Source organism: Hylobates moloch, unplaced genomic scaffold, assembly GCF_009828535.3.
Source record: "Hylobates moloch isolate HMO894 unplaced genomic scaffold, HMol_V3 SCAFFOLD_1, whole genome shotgun sequence".
Classification (NCBI taxonomy): domain Eukaryota; kingdom Metazoa; phylum Chordata; class Mammalia; order Primates; family Hylobatidae; genus Hylobates; species Hylobates moloch.
In genome coordinates this window covers 161341603-161353844 of record NW_026652276.1, presented here as the reverse complement: position 1 = coordinate 161353844, position 12242 = coordinate 161341603, and the positions used below count along the sequence as shown (strand labels likewise).

Here is a 12242-nt window from a genome sequence, read left to right as displayed (position 1 = left end):
GGTGTGTAGACAACAGTAAGAAATTGAATGGTTGGGGTATAGGGGTGAATGGTGGGGAGTAGAAAACAGTGAGACTGGAGAGTTAGAAAGTCCACTATTTAGGCTGGGCTCTGTGGCTCACGCCTGTAATCCCAGCACTTTGGGAGGCCAAGGCAGGCGGATCACGAGGTCAGGAAATCGAGACCATCCTGGCTAACACAGTGAAACCCCGTCTCTACTGAAAATACAAAAAATGAGCCGGGCGTGGTGGCGGGTGCCTGTAGTCCCAGCTACTTGGGAGGCTGAGGCAGGAGAATAGCATGAACTGAGATCACACCACTGCACTCCAGCCTGGGTGACAGTGCGAGACTCTGTCTTAAAAAAAAAAAAAGGCCACTATTTCATAAGGGTCCTTGTAAGCTTTGCTAAGAGAAAGAAAAGCCAAGGAAAGATCTTTTGTCAGCTGAAGTATAGGACCAGCTTCACATTTAAGAACTATAACTCACGTTGACACAGAAGTAGAGGCAGTAGGAGGACAAGATAAGTAGCCATGTCAATAGTCTAGTCTTGTGATTTTCAAACTTTATTTATTCCACACCCTTGTCAGCAATTTTGAATCTGTACCCCTAATAAAAGTTTATATATTTCTAGGTGATATATGTATATAATTCATTCTACAAACTGTTAAAGTTTACTTGTTTTAAAAGATTAAAAGTATGTATAAATGTAGAAATAAATATATTTAATTGCTCTATTTTTTCCTACATGTCAGCAGATTGTTTCATGCCTCTTAGTTGGGAGACCACAGGTATAGGGCAAAGATGAGGAGACATAGCAAGGTCAGAGGAACTGGAGGAAAGGGGCTGAAGAAGAGTCAACAGCATTTGGTGGCCAATTAGATGTATGAAGGTGGGGGAGGAGGAGGAGATCAGGATAATAGCAAAGTTCTTATGAAGTTCCAGCTTGGGAGATGTGGAAATGATTACCATCATTAATAAGGTAGTAAATATTGGAGATGGAATAGACTTTAAGGTGACTATAATGATGTTTAAGATTCCATGTTGGTTTCTGCCTAAAGACATTATAATACCATTTCCCTTTAGCAAGAATTTTTTTAAAAAGAGGAAATGCTAAATTTTATCTAATGTTGTGCTGACAACATTGATAGCATTTTGCTTTGCCTTCTCTTTTGAACATAGTAAATGCTTAGTAAATATTTAAGTGAATATTTAAAATTGTAGTGAAATTTTTATTAGAAGTTCCAATGTTTTTTCCCTAAATGTTAGTAAAGTTTACTTGTTTTTAAAGATAAAAGGTAAATATGTATAATGCACTGATTTTTTTTTTCCCCACACGTCAGCAGATTGTTTCATGCCTCTCTTATTGGGAGACCACAGTTGTAGGATACCTTAGGAGCAGTTTAACATGAACAATGTGTTTCAGTTTTTTTTTTTTTTTTTAAACTGATGTTCCTGGAAATTTTGCCATTTAATAAACTTGACAATATAAAAATTAAGATTGTATTATAGTGATTTTCTTCAAATACCTACTTTTGCACAAGATACAAAATATTTCGTGTAATCCAATTTGTTTTTAGTTTTACCATTAAGATTTATAATCATTATTTTAGTCTATAAATTGGTTTGAGGACCGTTTTCAGTTTTAACTGTCATATCAGATTAAAAGTGACTTGTTTTCATTTTTAATTGTCATATCAGATTTAGAGTGAGTAGTTAACATATCAACAATAATGATTAGCACTGTTGTTCTGCATATCAAGATTATGTTGTGGAAGAAGCACTGTACTTATTTTGAGTACACAAAAACAAAAGAGTAACTTTTTGGCTTAATTTGTAAGTTGGTATCAATTTAATTCATACTTATGGAATGAGAAGTGATTACAAAATATAAAATACCTCCTACATATAATAAATATTTAATTAATGGGCCTTGGAATGTAAGTTGAGTCCCGGTTATTAAAAAATCAATCTGATTTGAAACAAAGTTCATAAATATAAGTAATAAAAGGTTCTGATGTCATTTTTCCCCTGTACTCTTTGCTGAATGCTGATCTAAAGGAGATCTTACATATAGCTGATGTCTTGGTTCATTACAATTCTTTGGTATTCTCACAAGGTGTTGACTTTGAATTTTAGAAAAACCTTAGAGGCTCTTTGTAAAAGCTAAATATTCTCCTTACTTGTAAGTTTCCAACTTGGTCTTGGAGTTAACTGAAAATACAGGCTATTTAATACAATTGGTAATACAACCTGATTCTTAAAGTTTATTGCCAAGAAATGATACACAATTGTGTGTTTCTCCTGATTTCATTAGGCCTTCAAACCCCATTATAGTTGATAATTTCATTTCCTGAAGTAAAATAAGTATATTTTAACACTAGAGTAGTAATTTTGTTTAAGTACTATTTAGTCAATCATATTTCTAATTTAATTCTCTCGGCCAATTTTATGCTTTAGTATGTCATTGAGTAAAGTGTTGGTTGAGCAGTGTACTCACTTTCCTAGTCAGTTAACTACCTGGGAAAGATAGAATAAGAATTACATTCTACTGGTTATTGCTGCATATACTATAAAAGTATTTTCTTTGCATAGTAGTCTATAGAATCTGCATGCTTTAGGCATTGATTTTAATTTCAGGATGATAGATCTCTTTACACTAAAGGATGCCATCATGAACTGGCAGAGTTCCTGTCAGGCAGTTATAAACCTGGACAACCTGGTACTCCAGATATTATTCTGCTTCTGTCTCAGAAATAAAATTGTATCTGTATGTACCTGAGTACACAAATCTATTAAAAACATTTCCTTTACTCTCTTCTTCAAGAGAGAGCAGAATAGGCACTTAATTTTTGAATGGTTCATCATTTTTAATTTTCAAATTAGAAATGATGTGTTACTTTTTACTATAATAATAATATTCAGAGCTTACTGTGTTTCAGGCACTATCCTAATCCTTTTTTTGTTTTTTGGTTTTGGGTTTTTTTTTTTTTTTGTAGAGAGGGTTTCACCATGTTGGCCAGGTGATCTCGAACTCCTGGCCTCAAGTGATCCTTCTGCCTCAGCCTCCCTAAAATGTTGCAATTACAGGGGTGAGCCACCTCACCCAGCCCTTGTCCTAGTCCTTTTACATACATTTTTCACAGCTGTCACGTCAGTGGTATTTTCTATTTTATAGATCAAAAAACAGAGGGCTCAGACTTACCCTATGCCATGCATCTAGGCCTAGGAAGAAGTCAGGTGGCCTCACTCCAAACCAATGTTCTTAACCATTTCATGATTGGTTCTCAGATATGGCTGTGCTTCAGGTGCACTTGGGAGATTTACCCCCACCTCCCCACCCCAAGGCTATACTTGGCTCCTCCCCAGACTAATTAAATCAGAATCTTTCAGGAATGAGGTCTAGACATTGATCTTTTTAAAACATCTGATAAGTCTAATGTGAAAGAAAACTCTGGTGAAGAACCACTATTCTATTATTGCTTGTTTTAGAATCAGTTTTACTTAATTTAATAAAGTAATGTGATAGAGATAAAACACATTTATAGACTTAGGGCTAGAATAGAACCATGGCAGAGATTTTACATACCACCTGCATAAATGAATCAACCTTTATATATGTGATATATATATTTTTGAGACAGGGTCTCACTGTCACCCAGGCTGAAGTGCAGTGGTATGATCAAATGTATAATTTTTTATACAAGAATTGTGGGCCCCACAATATACCAGATATAATAAAAGTCAGAAGAAATTCAGAAAACTGAAGCTATACAAGTACATGTAGTTTAATGAATATTGTTTCTATATGAAATTCCAAACTTTAATAACTTCTCTAATTTTTCCAAGCTTTAATTTATTATCATATGTTTAAAAGTATTTGATAAGCTACTCATATTTTAATGGTAAATATGATACAAATGCATATGTATGATCTGTTATAAAACAGCAATCACATTTTTCCATATTGATTTTCAGAGTTGAGTGTTATAAATATTTAAAAATGAGACTTGTGAATGCAGAAAGATGTAAATAATTATATTCACCGCATTTAATTTTATTGACATTAGCTATGATGTTAAAAGTCATAAAGTAACATTTAACCTAATCTCAACTGTATTTCTAGTTATGATTCTATATTATTCTCCAGGATACCAAAATGAGAAAACTTACCATTACTGGTAAACAAGAGAGACTGAATTAAGATTACCATGAGACTTCTCATCTTGAATCTCCCAAGCAGGCATATTTATATTTATAATGTTCTGTTATTGAAATGTGGCTATTAAATTCAACACAGAGTTTTAAATGAATAGTAATAGTTTATACATTCAGGCCTGGAATGAGTAGCATAGGTTGGTCATATGGATTGTTTTTAAAGCCTGCCACTTTGTAAGGCAAGAAAAAATATATATGTAAAATATGTCTTCTTTGTATGTTAGAACTATTAAAGAAAAATCACAGAATTTTAGAGTTCATGAATGGCAATTCCTTTAATTATATAGAAATCCAGAGAGATGATTGTATTCCAGGTAACATAGAACTATACAACAAGAGCTAAAGCCACAGACTAGATGTCTCCATTCCCTGACCCCTATTTACAGACTCTCTGATTGCATACTTAACCTGAAGAAAAAACTCCAGATTTAGCAAATACTTGTTTATAGTCTCAAAATTTTTTTCTTTCAAGCTTTGCCTTTCCAGACCACTTAACATTAAATACATATTCAACTTAAAAAAGCAATTTTTATTGAAAAGACAGATATAATAACACTGAACACTGTCTGTCTAGGATAGCAGTATATTTGTTTACTTAATATTAATACCCCAAAGAAAGGCAGAATAATGTTTAAGAGGGTAAAACTCCGTTAAAAAATGCACTTACAGCCTCTGAAATTAGAAATATTTTAAGAAGAAAAATTACTTCATTCTAGATTGTTAACAGGAAGATAATCAGTTTTGCAGATAGATTAGCCGACTCACATCTAGCCTTCAGTTATGAGAAAGTCCTTTGAAACCGTCAGTAAAATAGTGGGAGAAAGAATGTGGTAGGCCTGATGATGTAGTAAGAAAAAGAACACAGAAGACTAACTGTGGCCAAGATGACTTTTCTTACGTGATAATAGGGTGGATCCTTAACTACCGACATGACTGCTAATGGCATCAAGCCCGTGGGGTTTGAGGCTGATGCTGCTTGTGCAGTGTAGGCTAAGTTGTGTCCAGCAGTAATCTCCATGGAGGCATCTCATGCCATATCTACTTGTATTTTTTAAAAAATTTCTGTGGATACATAGGTGTATATATTTATAGGGTACATGAGATGTTTTGATACACATATGTAGTGTGAAATACGGACATCATGAAGAATGGGATGTCCATCCTCTCTACTTACTTGTATTTTTGATCTCATATATTTCCTTTGCCTGGTTTGTTGTGTTTGCATAGTAAGGTAAGGTCAAGCCATATTTTTTTATATTACACCAAATTTGAGGCCTTATTCTCATCAGATGTTTGGTTTGTTTGCTTGTTTTTTGTTTTGATCATGGACCAGTCTTGTCTAGCCTAGCTTAAATAGGGCAGCAAATTCAGACCTCCAATCAGGCTAATTATGCTTTGTATCAACCTGAGACAATCCTGTTCCTCCTCCTTCCTCCCATTTGTTCATGTAAGATATAGGTTAAATATTAAACTTAAGAAAATTCTCAAATCTGAATGGTATATGAAGAAACCAAATTTCATTCTAAGACTTAATTTTTTCCAAGAGGCTGTTTGGTACCTACTCTGTAGGATCATACATAATAATGATAGAGAAACTGTGTGGTTTTCTAGCTTTCCCAATAGTGTAACCTTATTATTTTGCAGACAGTGGTTTCCCAGCCGAAGATATAGCCACGTTCAAATATAAGCATAAATCTGCATTCACAAGACTAACAAGTATTAGTGTGCATCAAGGGTCTTCTTCCTAAGCATGTATTATAACTTCATTAATGATGATAAAACATTCTTATTACTCATATTTTGAATATTGGACTGTGTTCTATATTCTAAACTAAAGCAACTTATCAAAATTGTGATGAACATAATTATGATACTGTTGCTATCTTTCAAATAGATGAAAATAATACATTTCAGTAGATCATGTGCTTAGTATTTTAGCAGTGGGGATAGGTTTGCATTAAGTCAGAATTTGTTTAAATAGGACTATTGTATACAAACATGTTACTGACTTTACAACTTGGCATCTTACAAAAATAATGACACATTTTAGTGGATTTGAATTTCCAAAATCTCTTGCCAGGTAGGAAAGGGAGAAATTGCATATGGGTTTTATGGCTTTTCATGAATAGACCATTTTCTTCTTGGCCAAAAATATGAGGAAAACGTGTTAGGTAGAGATGTTTGGAGATTTTGCATGTCTTCTAGTAGCAAAAATACCAATTCTGCTGAAAAAGCCCTTTTATTATAAACATTTTAAAGGTAAAATTCTGAGCAAATTATGTTTTTTATGTTAGGTAGGTAGAAAGAGACATTTTGTAAACTTGTTTTTTTCCCCTGCGTACGTGTTATTCATGATATTTAGCAAAAATAACATTTCTGCTAAGAACTTTTGTAAAGAATATTATTCATTTTCGTTAAATTGGTTGGGCAGTGAGAAGGCATGTAGAGAACCCTGTATCATTATAATCTGTTTTATTATTCTGTATGACTTAAGCACATTGCCCCATCATTTGCATTCTTGAAATACATGATAAATAACGTATGTTTTCAGGATTACAGCTCTGTTGTATTCAAAATGCAGTTTTCTGGACCAAAATGTCCTTTTTATGTTCTATGGTATGGCAGATTACTGTTGCATTGAAGTTTTTATTTAGAAGAAATGTACTACACAGGGTATAAGAAATAGCTTTGCAATAAAGGAGACTGGTCAAAGCATAGGGGCAGTAGTGGATAAATTGTGCAAAAGGCTGTTTGTTTGGAAATCAAATTTAAAAGAGCTTTCAATCACTAGTTAATATAACTGCTTTAAATTTACAGACAGTGGGAGTAGCTCACCGTTACCCAAGTATGCTTCATCTCCCAAACCAAACAACAGCTACATGTTCAAACGGGAGCCCCCAGAGGGATGTGAGCGAGTGAAGGTCTTTGAGGAAATGGCGTAAGTAATGTCTTTTCTGTCAGCTGGGATCTGCAAAGCTGTAAAGCTTTTTACTGAGACCAGTTGATTACATATGAATCAACTACTCTATCCAGCTGATAATGTGTTTCAAGAGCAAATTATGTAAAGAGAATTGAATAGGCAAGAGAGATCTTACTGAAGGAGAATTGGAGTCTGTATGTTGGAAATGTATAAGCCAATACAAAGAAACTTGGAAACTTATTCTTACTACCTAAAAAATCTATTTTTAATCGTTAAGAATTGTCATTTCAAGAACTCTTAGTTTAGATGGTAACAAAGAGACTTTAGGAACAAAGTTAATATCCATGTGTGACTAGCTTAAAGACAGTGTACTCCACAAGCCAGATTAGTCTCTTTCCCTGTAGCCTCATCTAGCTTGCTTATTCAGGCTTTCTGTTCACAAGGGGTTCGTTTTCTTAATGAAATTTTAATATATGTAAGTTAGAAATGAAATTAGAAAAAGAGGTTCATGCTGTAAACACTGGGCAGAGTAGCTCAGAAGACTATGTGGTTCTTGGATGCCCTCATGCCTTTGTTCCAGTGCAGGTGCCTAGTGGAGGGTGCAGTGCTCTTGCAACCTAGAAGGACCCATCTTGCAGGAGCTGATGGCGTAGCTCCTGGGAACGGGAGGAGAGGAAGGGCTTGTGGACCCAACCTCTGCTGAATTGACTGGCTTTTTGAGAGACCATTGAAACTCTCCCCTCCCCACTCCACCCCCCATCTGTGCTAGTGTAAGTCTTTCTAGAAAGAAAAAAGGAGAAAGTGTTTAAAACTAAATACATGATGGACGAATGCCCCCTGCCTCCGGTATACTTTTTCTTAACAGAAAAGGTCATTCTAACTTTGCATAATCTTCAATTATAATGTAGAAGACTTTTCCACCTTCCTAAATGATTAAAAGCAAACTAATCATCTCTAAATATTTGTCTTCCTGGTTCTTTTGAAAATCGTTTTGTCTCAAATACCACTTCAGTGCTGTGTGCATGAATAGTCTGCCAGCTGACTTGTGCTATGGAAGATGTTTACCCCTCTGTATACACTTAACCCATCTCCTGCCATTTACATTTTAGCTGTTTTAGAGAACTCCAGTTAATTCAGAAAATGCTTAACTTTTTCTGTGTTCATCATTATAAATCCAATTTTGTTTTATGGTTTTAGGTCTCGTCAGCCTATCTCGGCCCCTCTCTTTTCATGTCCTGACAAAAACAAGGTTAATTTCATCCCAACCGGATCAGCTTTCTGTCCTGTAAAACTTCTAGGCCCCCTCTTACCCGCTTCCGACCTTATGCTCAAGAACTCTCCTAACTCTGGCCAGAGCTCAGCTTTGGCAACTCTGACCGTTGAGCAGCTCTCATCCCGGGTTTCCTTTACGTCTCTTTCCGATGACACCAGCACAGCAGGCTCCATGGAGGCCTCTGTCCAGCAGCCATCCCAGCAGCAGCAGCTCCTGCAGGAACTGCAGGGTGAGGACCACATCTCTGCTCAGAACTATGTGATCATCTAAAAAAGGGGGAGCTGGCCTCCACCCTATGTTCCATGGATTAGGAACAAGATTTCAGACATCTATCTGCATGAGTGACAAACTTTCTGAACACCACCACCACCAATAATACTTATCAGCATCATAAAGTATCTCTTAAACACTGATCTTGGCAGGGACGGAACTCCTATTGAGCAGTTTTTGTGGAAAGCAGTAATGCTTGCAAAACGTGTGTGTCATTCAGCATTTTAAGTGGAGACTATGCATTTCATAGTATGTTTGACAGATTAGTACTGTGTCCTGTGTTTTCTTCCGGATTCTTCAGTATAAATAAGCTCTATATCAAAAAGTTGCCTGTCTAAATAGAAAATGTCTTGCTGTGTTTTGTCCTATGGAAAATACTGTAATTCAGGATTATGTTTACAATTGATCCAGGTGTTTGTTTCTAACTTCTGTAATACATACAATGCAAAAAAAAAAAAAAAATGGCCACAACAGTTGCACAGTGCCCACCCTATGGCCTAGCTTCAGGTACTTCAGTTGAAGTCTAAACTCAGGTAACTTGGAATGTATATCATATTGGGATATTAAATATTTCACAGCTAAAAAGCTAAAGAGGGAACATCACTCTTTTGCCTTTCCTTATTTTATGCATTTCTCTTTCCTCATTACATTCCACATTCTTAGAATAAGAAGTGCATTCAATCCTAGGAGAATGATAATCCTGGACATGGGTGAACATGAGGAGAACCAGCAAAATCTGTGGTGTTTGACATCACTTTGTCATTTGGTTACAAGTAAAACAACTGTTGCATTCGCTGTTTCAACATGTGTACATGTGGCTTTTTTAAAAGTTCAGGTGTTGCTCAGTAAAGGACTGTTACAATGTTGCAAATAAAGTGTTCAGTACTAGACTGTACATAAACATTCCACATTGTGTGTGATGAAATTTAAAGACAAGAATGTCTAGAGTTAATTTCAAAATAAGTGAAGTGTTTGACGGAATGGTTGAGATTTTTTTGTTTATGTTAGCCATCAGGGTCATAACTGTAACCATTTTATCTAAAGACATATTTATGTTTAGTTTCTCCCTTGGAAATTATTTTGCAGGTAAAAAAGTGACATACTTTTGGTTATTGTGTTCCTCAAGCAGTTTAGGTGCATGATCTTCATTTACATAGAATACTTGGGTCTCAGAATTGATGCAACATAAGCAGGTTTTTTGGTGACTTACAAGAGCAATAGTTTGAAGCTATCTCATTTAAGCCTCTAATAATACATAATCATGAGTAGTTTTGAAATTTGCAACATGTGAAGTAGGGCATAAACTCAAGAAAATAGCCTTGAACTTGCAGACTTTTGACACAAGTTCTCCACAAAGTGTGAAGAGAGCCCTAGGCATTCCTGATTGGTCAATAGGAGAGCCTAACTTTCATTATTTTCTTCAGTACAAAGAGTATCCAAAAGCAAAGTTTTTGTATTTGTATTCCACTACTTTCAGTTCAATAAAATCTAGAGTTGTTTCATCTGCATCTAAAGTGTATGGCACAATTTTCTTAAGAATTAGGGGAACCAGGTGCCTACATTTAAAGGAACATTTCAGTTCCTTTCATTCATTCCTGAGTTTTTCTTTTATTTTCTAAGAAGGTTGAAGAAGGATGAGTGATAGAGAAGAAAGCAACACCATTGACTTTTTTTTAAGAAATGATATATATATGTATATGTTTGTGTGTGTATTCTGTGCATTATTTTGTCATGATCTTAATTCTCTTCTTTCCACCAAAGTTTGCCGTAATATTTTCTCCTGAAGGTGCATCCTGGCTCCTTTAAATTAGTCAGTGTTATATTGTAGGAGACTGTCATGGAAAAAAAGGACTCAGTTTACTTTTGTCATTTCACAGGGGAACCTTTTAAAACAATCTTTTCAGCAGCACATACCTTTAACCCTAATAATCTCAGGCCTTGATGAAAATACTATATTTTGTAGATTATGGTTAAAGGGAGAAAATTACTAGTTCCGTAAGATAAATATGAGCTCCATTTGACTTCTGATATCTGGTTTAGCATTACATAATATGTTGATCTTACACTCTGCTTTTGTCCAAATAAAATGCAATAGTATCAATATCAATTTCAGAAAAATGGACTGAATATGCTTTTTTGGTGATTAAATCTGATGTACGATATTTATAGTGACGTGCTTTTATTTTCTCATGAGATACTAAATATTGTGTTGTACATTTGTTCTTAGCATATATTAAAGTTTTGAACCAAATGTGTTAAAGCTTACGCTTTGCCATGTAAATTTCCCAGAAGTTGTTGAGCTCAAATGTATCCTACATCCAGCTGTAGAAATTTGTCAGAAATTGTTTAAATTTTGTATATAATTGTACTGTTTAATTCTAGCCATTGCGCTGAACAGTATTTGAGTTACCATATAATATGGCTTTACACAAGGAAATGTGTGGCTTTTGTTTTGTATTTTTTCAGTATAGAAGTTCCTGTGTCTTATTTAAATAAAGTTATTAGTAAAACTGGAATAGTTCACACATGTTTTTGGAAAGACTGGGGTTGTTGGCTCGTTACCCAACAGAGATAAATTCAGCTCAGGGTAATGGTAGTTTTCTGTACTCATTGAGTTCCTGACCTGCATCTCTGGAGGTGTGGGGTGTCTAACTGGATCAGATTTCTACAACCTGGCTTCCTCTTGGCATTTAACTTACACACTCACTCTCCATCACAAGGTGAGAAGCTAGAGGTCTTAAGTTCCAAGTCTTTGTACTGTTCCCAGGTAAGATCACATTAAATAGAGAAAACATTGTTCTCACATCACTTTATACCTCAGAATTTATAGAAATGAGTTTAAATTCAATGAAATCATTTCAAAGGAAGTTGCATATTTCTTGCAAGCAAAGCTGCAGCAATAAAATTTAATTTTTTATTTTTTATTTTTTTAGATTCAGAATAAGATGGAGAAAAGCTTTACAAAACAAAGGAGGGTTGACATTATGCCCAGTTATCCAGACATGGATATGGTCTGGTAGGCCATATGGTAGCGTGAAAGCAAAAACAAAGCACTCTGAGAAATAATTTATCAGCAGAGTGTTGTTCACTTCCAAAGCGCATCTCAAAGAGATAAGATTTGATCTTTAAATTGAACTTAAAAGTGACCAGTAGCTGTGGTTTTGGCTGAGAAAAATAAAACATAACTCCTCAAATGGTGGGATGTATCAGCTATGTATATGTTATTTAGGCAGGAAATTATCTACCTTATACAACTTTAAATTTCCATTGCAAGTGAATTCATGTGAAGGAAAGTGGAATTCCTAGCCCCATCTCTTCTTGACTCGATCGTATAATTAATATAAACAGTCCTGAGAAGTTAATACAGTATTTGCAAAATCAGACCTCAGGGACAAGGAGGGGAATATTAGGCCTAAGAACTTGTGTGTTGTAACCAAACCAAAAATAATCACTTGAAGTTTATTTATGAATATTGCAAACTGAGGGGTTTCCCTCATACCCCATCCCACAGTGTAAGGTCGCATCTAGCTCTGAAGTTTCATTGTCTCCTATATATTGCCTACCT

General features: G+C 35.1%; 1 protein-coding gene across 2 annotated transcripts in view; it reads left to right on the top strand.

Annotated features, from left to right (window-relative positions):
• The window catches only part of GLCCI1 (glucocorticoid induced 1), a 128123-nt gene extending 116923 nt beyond the window's left edge, over nucleotides 1-11200 (top strand). For both annotated transcript variants that reach the window (XM_032760680.2, XM_032760689.2), the window contains exons 7-8: nucleotides 7032-7152; nucleotides 8332-11200. In XM_032760680.2, the coding sequence (XP_032616571.1) occupies nucleotides 7032-7152; nucleotides 8332-8677 (467 nt within the window). In that variant the 3' untranslated portion in view covers nucleotides 8678-11200. The remainder of the gene's footprint in view (nucleotides 1-7031; nucleotides 7153-8331) is intronic.
• The last annotated feature ends 1042 nt before the right edge of the window (nucleotides 11201-12242 follow it).